The 8,257-nt window shown below is 52.7% G+C and overlaps 1 protein-coding gene across 1 annotated transcript; it reads right to left on the bottom strand.

Annotated features, from left to right (window-relative positions):
* Positions 1–598: 598 nt before the first annotated feature.
* On the bottom strand, positions 599–7,309 carry TOR1B (torsin family 1 member B). The gene is made up of 5 exons (XM_065418697.1): positions 7,089–7,309; positions 4,908–5,173; positions 3,805–3,980; positions 2,707–2,834; positions 599–943 (listed from the first exon to the last, which is right to left on the bottom strand). Exons 1-5 carry the CDS (start codon positions 7,267–7,269, stop codon positions 690–692), a joined length of 1,005 nt encoding a protein of 334 aa, XP_065274769.1. The 5' UTR covers positions 7,270–7,309; the 3' UTR covers positions 599–689.
* Between the last annotated feature and the right edge of the window lie 948 nt (positions 7,310–8,257).

An 8,257-nucleotide genomic window follows, 5' to 3' on the forward strand; every position in this document is an offset into this window, starting at 1 on the left:
CCCCAAGATTTCTTTGAGTTCACCTTAACGTTCCACATCACCAGAGCAGGAGGCATGAAGACAGCTTAGAGTCAGAAATGAACCAAGGTCCTGCCTTTCCATCCCTGGAGAACTGACCTTCTGAGCACACTACTACCAACCCTTTCCAGAGCACAAGGAGTCCCTCCACCACAGTGGCATTTGAACTAGCAAAGTATCAAGGCCTCAACCCTGCTGCCATTATCATGGACCCTGGACGTGCCAGCTGAAGTCAAGGCCAAAGCTCCCATTGATTTCAATGGGAATAGGACTGGACCTTCCATATGCTAGGAAGGGACTGTGGCCAAACGGAAGGATTCCTTCATTTTACTCCAGTTGTCTAGTAGAGAGGGTTGGAGGGAGAGGATGGAATTTTTAACAATCTCAGCTGTTAAAATACAATGCAGTGAAGGCTGGATCCAGTGATGAATGCTATGCTCAAACATTTCTAGAGTCTATCCCGGATTAAAAAGGCAACACTTGGGTACTGCCCGTTTAAGGAAGAGCACTGGGGTTTAAAAAAAATAAAAGAAAAATCAGTCATTCCTAGGATCCCTGCCACACGTCCCAAAATATTAAAAGTGCAAAGAGACAGACTTCAAAATGCCATTAAAAGTGCTTCAGCGAGGAAAGGGCATAGAGTTCCTTGTTCCACCTCAGTTCCATATTGCTCATAACCTCTCCCAATAAAACAACAGCTTCTGCGGCACAAGCTTGCAGCCTTTATCAGAGTAGATTTTCTCATCTTTTGGGAAGAATGTCATCTCCTTGGCCACCTCGTCAACGATCGCCTCGTTGATTTTCTTGCCACCAGACTCGATTTCTGCCCTGATGCACATCTTAAGATGCTTGTACTCCAGGGGCAGGAAGGGGACAAAGTAATCAATGAGGTTTCTATCAATCAGGCTGCTGTGCCACAAGCCACCTAGAAAACATCACACAGGAGGTTGCTTAAATGGTCAGGGAGAACAAATGTAACATCTTAATGACAGTTCTGTCCTCCATTGTCAATAAATGCTTGGTCCTTGTTTTCTAGGTAGGTGATTTTACTAAATGACAGATGAACAGCCCCCAACACTTCCAAACATGAAAGGCCCATGCATTGCACCTAGGTCTTACACCACTAGGGACATTATGTAAGATTTAGACTTTGATTAATATTTGTTACTTATAAATGGCATTAGCTTGCACCAAGCATAAAGCAGGAATCTTTTAAACACCGTTCTGTCAGTGCACTTCATTCCTGATCTGCAGCACCCTCTGCTGGTCCAGTTGCAGGTCTTCCCCTGTGCAGAGGTCTTTGATTTTACTAAGTTATCGGTGGAGCCCTACCAAATTCACAGCCATGAAAAACACATCACAGACTGTGAAATCTGGTCTCCCACCATGAAGTCTGGTCTTTTGTGTGCTTTTACCCTATACCGGGGTCCTCAAACTTCATTGCACCGTGACCCCCTTCGGACAACAAAAATTACTACATGACCCCCAGGAGGGGGGACGGGGGACTGAAGCCTGAGCCCATCCGAGCCCCGCCCCCTGGAGGGGGGAGAGGGCAAAGTTAAGCCCAAGGGCTTCAGTCCCAGGCAGGGGGCCTGTAATCTGAGCCCCAATGCCCAGGTGGAGGGGCTCAGGCTTTGGCCCCAGGAAGTCTAAGCCAGGCCTGGCGACCCCATTAAAACAGGGTTGTGACCCACTTTGGGGTCCCAACCCACAGTTTGAGAACTGCTGCCCTATACTATACAAATTTCGGGGAAGACCAGTGTTTCTCAAATTAGGGGGGTCGCAAGGTTATTTTAGGGGGGTTGTGGTATTGCCACCCTTACTTCTGTGCTGCCTTCGGAGCTGGGCTGCTGGAGAGCGGCGGCTGTTGGCCGGGCATCCAGCTCTGAAGGCAGCGCCCCGCCAGCAGCAGCACAGAAGCAAGGGTGGCAATACCATACCATGCCATCCTTACTTCTGCGCTGGTGCTGACGGCAGCTCTGCCTTCAGAGCTGGGCTCCCAGCCAGCAGCCGCCGCTCTCCAGCAGCTCAGCTCTGAAGGCAGCACCATTGCGAGCAGCAGCACAGAAGGGTAGCAGTACCGCAAATCCCTCCCTCCCCCCCCGATAACCTTACAACCTCCCCCCACAACTCCTTCTTGGGTCAGGAGCCCCTAAATTACAACACAATGACATTTCAGATTTAAATAGCTGAAATCATGAAATTTATGATTTTTAAAATCCCATGACCATGAAATTGACCAAAATGAACCACGAATTTGGTAGGGCCCTACTTATCAGATAGGCAGCTGTCTTCTAAGAACTAGGCTGGGATCATCTAACATCATTTTCGCTGGGACCTAAGTTAGGTTATAAACTCAGGTCAATCTGCAGAGGTGAATGGTTAGTGCATTAGAGTCTCCCAGCCCCAGAAACATTGGGCATAATTTCTCCCTGAAACAAACATTCCATTGGGTGAGGACCTGATCCTGAGAGCTGCAGCATGCCTCCTGAAATGTGCCAAGCACCCAGTGAAATCAATGAATTGTTGTGCTCAGTGCCTAGTGGTATCTGGGCCTAAGTGAGTGGGAGTGTGTGTACAACAATATTACATGGGTTAAAGAGGCAAGCTGGAGCAGCACACACCGAGCGAGGATGTTCTGTGTTTATGAAGTAAAAGAACCTCCAACTCACTGGGAAAGTAACTCACTATTCTTATTATTGAAGACTGCTACAGATAACACAGGTTCCAGGTCTTTCAACTGAATCTGCTTCCTGTCTTTTCCACTCCTCCAGAAGTCCAGAGCCACTTTATTAATTAAATCCGCACCTGCATTACTGTTCATAAGAGAAAGAGTTTAGTACAGACCCAAGATAGGAAGAGTCCAGCATCTCTTCTCTAGCAGGATTACATTTAACACTTGTCTGTTCTAATGTTTGTCTGCACAGCAAGCATGTCACAAGAATAAAAAGCCTTAAACCAATGCCTAAGGGTATGTCTACACCCAGCCGCTAGTTCGGCGGCTGGCAATCGAAGTTCTGGGTTCGACTTATCGCATCTTGTCTGGACGCGATAAGTCGAACCAGGAAGTGCTCGCCGTCGACTGCGGTACTCCAGCTAGACGAGAGGAGTACCGCGGAGTCGACGGGGGAGCCTGCCTGCCGCGTGTGGACTGAGGTAAGTTCGAACTAAGGTACTTCGAACTTCAGCTATGTTATTCACGTAGCTGAAGTTGCGTACCTTAGTTCGATTTGGGGGTTTAGTGTAGACCAAGCCTAAGTCATTTAGGACTAAATTCCACATTGTCCCTACAGCGTTGTTTCTGAGCCACAATACCTCTTGCTCAGAAGAAATGGTCATGTAGCTCCCTCTCAAAAGAAATCATCAGCTCGGCACATGTGGTGGGCCCTCTGAGTGATGCAAAGTGGTCTCTCCACCACCCCGTAGTGAAGTATGATACCAGTGCAACGCTCCCAGCACATGGAATGAGGGACAGATTCAGGATCTGATCTCCAATCTGCTGTATAGCAGCGTGCTATTACTAGACGAGACTACCAGATCGGCTCACTTTAAGGTGTTATGCGCTACAGTCCTTTGCTGGATGGAGGCAGAATTGCTCAACTGTATCATAGGCCCTGCCATGCAGACAGCTAATGGACCTTCTTCTTTAGCTCAGATAGCACCTGCTTTTTGACAGAAGAATCTGGGTTCTATCCCTGCTGATGCTTGGAAGCTCTGAGTGGCCAAGACACATACCACAGTGATCGTGAGTGAGCCTGGATTTGCCACAGTAGACAGACCACAAACCTGAGAAAGATAAAGATGGCTCTCCGGTAGGACACCCCATCAATCTGCTCATAATAGTCTAAGAATGGCTTGATGGCATCAATGAGGCCAGGGTGCAATTTATCCATTTCATCAAATATGAACACGGACCTGGCACAGGCGCTCACGTTACCCCGAATCCACGTTTGCAATTGATCCTGGAACAAACGAGAAACACACATTAAAAAAACTAGGTCCCATTGGTAGAGAGCGCAAAAACCACCTGGGAGGGGGTGTGAGTAATGATCCTTTAAATGCTCTGATTATATCCAGCTTCCTGAAGGGAGGAATATGACCTCCCCATGCTGCTAGAATGTGAATCCTGTTCCAGTTATTTGATGAAAGACACCATAAAGCACATTATTTCCAACCTCAGTTGAGCAGTCAAAGCATGAAGAGCAGGGTTCAAATGGAAGAGAGAAAAGACCATACAGGGGAAAGGAAGAAATTTCTTCTGCAGTACTACTTCTACCATCTACTTGACTAATAATAATAAAAAACAACCACCACCAAAAATCGATTCATGAAATGTTCCGTTGTAAACACGTAAAGATGCTTTGAGTACGTAACCTTCAGTCTGTGACTATCCTTTTCATGAAAATTGCAGGGAATAAACAAGGTGATCAGCATCAGTCACTTATAAGCCTCTGAAATGACTGCTCCTTACAGCCACCTCATTTAGCTTGAGCGGAGGACATTTCACAACAGTGAACGCTGTAAAAAGAACCGTGAAGGGTAGCCCCAGGGGAAGGTAGGAGAGGAAGTAACTTTTAATCCTTTGAGGAACACTGAAAAGCAAGAGTAAACAAATTTGTCTGCTTCACTTTCCATTTCTTAGCGTTTAACTCAGTGCTGTTGTATTCCAGTTTCTAGCACTGCAGGGGGATATTTAGATTCCACCTCCACGAACTTGTCAGTGAATGTTTGAAAATACACAGAAACAGCTGGATACAAGAGTTTGTTATTTGAAATCTTGAGACACCTATGGATTTGTATACCAAGAACAATCTAATTTCACAGTGTAGAGTTTTAATGATTAATATTTACTGATATCACCAAGGAGAAGTTAAAATTTGCTCTCTTACCTTATACAGTGTAATCTGATGATCATGTGGGAAGTGTAGCGTGGCTATAAAGAGATGAACAAATTTGCTTTTCTGTCCTGCTTTATGAATGCTCTTTGCAATGAATTGGCTGACAAAGTTTTTACCCGTGCCTCCCCAGCCGTGTAGGGAGAGAGCGAGTGGCTTTTTGGGATTTGGGTTGTTTCTGAATCCAGTCACTGCTTTCAGGATCACGTCTTTGGCAAGGTGCTGTCCAAAGAGTTTATTATCCAGATCCTCCTTCAGTGCTGAAGAATCCAAGGAGAAAAAGAAAGAAGGTCATTTTAGAAGAACAAGGATTTCCGAAAATGGCTTGCAAATTGAATGGTATCATGAATCCCATTTCTCTCTCTGGGCAGTCTGGTATCTTTATCCCACACTGGGAAACATTAGAAGGGACTCAGTAACTGCGCTAGGGAAACAGAGCCCGATATTGATTTGCACTTACACCAAGGATCTCAAAGTGTTTTAAGAACGCTAATGAACGTGGCTCCCAGAATGTCTGGCAGAGGTACCTGAAGTATCAGCCCCATTTCACAGATGGGGAAACTTCAGACAGAGAAGGCAAGTGCTTTTCTCAAGGTCACATTGCCAAGCAGTAGCAGGGCTGGGAGTAGCACCCCAGGGTGCTGATCCCAGTTCTCCGCTCTTTCCACTAACCCACACTCCTTCCCCTTGAAACCCGGGGTCTATCCCAAGCAGCTCTCCTTTCTCCCATGTCCTCTCCACCGGGCCAGCCTGGAGTTGCTGGTCCACCAAGGCTTGGTCCTGCTTTTCCCGGTTACACTGGGTTGCCCCCCATGTTCCCTGCCCCCCAGTTCCAGCCTGAAGCTAGTGCCCTCGGCAGCACCAACCCAGTCCGCTCCGGTTCGATCCCAGTTCCGTTGGGCCAGCCCCTGCCTCGGCTCCCCCCGGGTTCTGATCCAGCTCCCCTGCCTTGGCTCCCCCCCCCGGTTCTGATCCAGCTCCCCTGCCTTGGCTCCCCCCCCCCCCGGTTCTGATCCAGCTCCCCCGCCTGGTTCGGCCCCCGTCCCGCGGCTCGGTCCCGCTGCCCCAGCCGGCCCGGTACCGGTGGTATTGGGCCGGTCCCCCTTCCCCGGCTCTGGGTTCGGTCCCCCTGCCCCAGCCGGCCCGGTACCGGTGGTATTGGGCTGGTCCCCCTCCCCTGGCTCTGGGTTCGGTCCCCCTGCCCCAGCCGGCCCGGTACCGGTGGTATTGGGCCGGTCCCCCTCCCCTGGCTCTGGGTTCGGTCCCCCTGCCCCAGCCGGCCCGGTACCGGTGGTATTGGGCCGGTCCCCCTCCCCTGGCTCTGGGTTCGGTCCCCCTGCCCCAGCCGGCCCGGTACCGGTGGTATTGGGCCGGTACCGGTGGTATTGGGCCGGTCCCCCTCCCCTGGCTCTGGGTTCGGTCCCCCTGCCCCAGACGGCCCGGTACCGGTGGTATTGGGCCGGTCCCCCTCCCCTGGCTCTGGGTTCGGTCCCCCTGCCCCAGCCGGCCCGGTACCGGTGGTATTGGGCCGGTCCCCCTCCCCTGGCTCTGGGTTCGGTCCCCCTGCCCCAGCCGGCCCGGTACCGGTGGTATTGGGCCGGTCCCCCTCCCCTGGCTCTGGGTTCGGTCCCCCTGCCCCAGCCGGCCCGGTACCGGTGGTATTGGGCCGGTCCCCCTCCCCTGGCTCTGGGTTCGGCCCCCCTGCCCCAGCCGGCCCGGTACCGATGGTATTGGGCCGGTACCGGTGGTATTGGGCCGGTCCCCCTCCCCTGGCTCTGGGTTCGGTCCCCCTGCCCCAGCCGGCCCGGTACCGGTGGTATTGGGCCGGTCCCCCTCCCCTGGCTCTGGGTTCGGTCCCCCTGCCCCAGCCGGCCCGGTACCGGTGGTATTGGGCCGGTCCCCCTCCCCTGGCTCTGGGTTCGGTCCCCCTGCCCCAGCCGGCCCGGTACCGGTGGTATTGGGCCGGTACCGGTGGTATTGGGCCGGTCCCCCTCCCCTGGCTCTGGGTTCGGTCCCCCTGCCCAGCCGGCCCGGTACCGGTGGTATTGGGCCGGTCCCCCTCCCCTGGCTCTGGGTTCGGTCCCCCTGCCCCAGCCGGCCCGGTACCGGTGGTATTGGGCCGGTCCCCCTCCCCTGGCTCTGGGTTCGGTCCCCCTGCCCCAGCCGGCCCGGTACCGGTGGTATTGGGCCGGTCCGCCTCCCCGGGGCAGCACTCCACGAAGCCGCAGTAGAAGCTGGGGTAGGAGAGGTAGCCGGTGAGCACCGAGGCCGCCCCGATGGCGATGCTCAGGCTGATGGGCTCCAGCGCGGCCGAGCCCGGCACCAGGAGCCAGAGCAGCCCCAGCTGCAGCTGCATGGCGGATTCAGCTGGCCGACCCCGTCCGCGAGGGAGGCACCGGCTCGCCGCCAGGGCCCGGTAGAAACTACAACTCCCGACGGCCCCTGCGCCGTGCCCAGCACTTCCGCCACGCGCAGCGCTCCGCCGCCATCTTTGTGAGGGCGGGAGTTAGATTCCCATTGCTTGAAAAGTGTGGGAGGGAGCGTTCGGACGACAGCTATTTCCGCCCCGCACGCACACGCTTTCTCCTGCCATCTTTGTGAGGGGCGGATGCAGGAAATTGCTTGGGAGGGAGGGACAGGGACACATGTTCTGCCCAACCCAAGCCTAGGTGAGGCGGTGCGCTGGCTTCTGGCTCCCTTCAGGAGCCTGGTTTCCCCTGGTTGTTTCCCATCCTTCCTGGAGGGGGTGGGGGTGCATATTACACCCTGTTTTCCTCACAGCTCTGGCGGGGGGAAGGGGGGTGCTGGTGTCACCATACCGTGGGGAGCAAGAGACCAGTTGAAAAGCTCGTCGCCGTCTGTGACACCAGCAAGAATGTTTTCTCCTCACGATGCAACGTGATGACGCCAGAGTAAAATGTTATCATCACAATCCCCATTCTCCCACAAAGGTTCCCATGATGGCAGAGTCGCACCCTTTCTCTGATCCCACAGGCATTCTCCTGCATTATGTGTCTATCACAGCTAGGGTGACTAGATGTCCCGATTTTTGGGTCTTTTTCTTATATAGGCTCCTATTACCCCACCCACTGTCCCGATTTTTCACATTTGCTGTCTGGTCACCCTATTCACAGCCCAGAAGATACCTTCCTTTGCATGTAAAGTGTCAGTGCTGATATCTTTCCCCATCATGCACTGGAATAGTTTGAACCTGTCTGAACAGTGCTTCTCTCTTATTTGTTTACCATTACAGTTTGAAAGCTACACGTCTGCAGCAGCAGCAGAGTGCCCTGTGCCAACACCCGCAGATGGGACAGGTAAATCATTGCAGACTATTACAAAAG

Source organism: Emys orbicularis, chromosome 18 (assembly GCF_028017835.1).
Source record: "Emys orbicularis isolate rEmyOrb1 chromosome 18, rEmyOrb1.hap1, whole genome shotgun sequence".
Lineage (NCBI taxonomy): Eukaryota > Metazoa > Chordata > Testudines > Emydidae > Emys > Emys orbicularis.

What these genes read in the sequence shown, in the direction of transcription:
- TOR1B (XM_065418697.1), bottom strand. Translation starts at nt 7,269, where the DNA reads ATGCAGCTGCAGCTGGGGCTGCTCTGGCTCCTGGTGCCGGGCTCGGCC. An exon ending in GCCATCTTTATCTTTCTCAG is followed by an intron (nt 2,835 to 3,804) that starts GTTTGTGGTCTG and finishes TCTTATGAACAG; the next exon opens with TAATGCAGGTGCGGATTTAA. An exon ending in AGTCTTCAATAATAAGAATA is followed by an intron (nt 944 to 2,706) that starts GTGAGTTACTTT and finishes GATGTTTTCTAG; the next exon opens with GTGGCTTGTGGCACAGCAGC.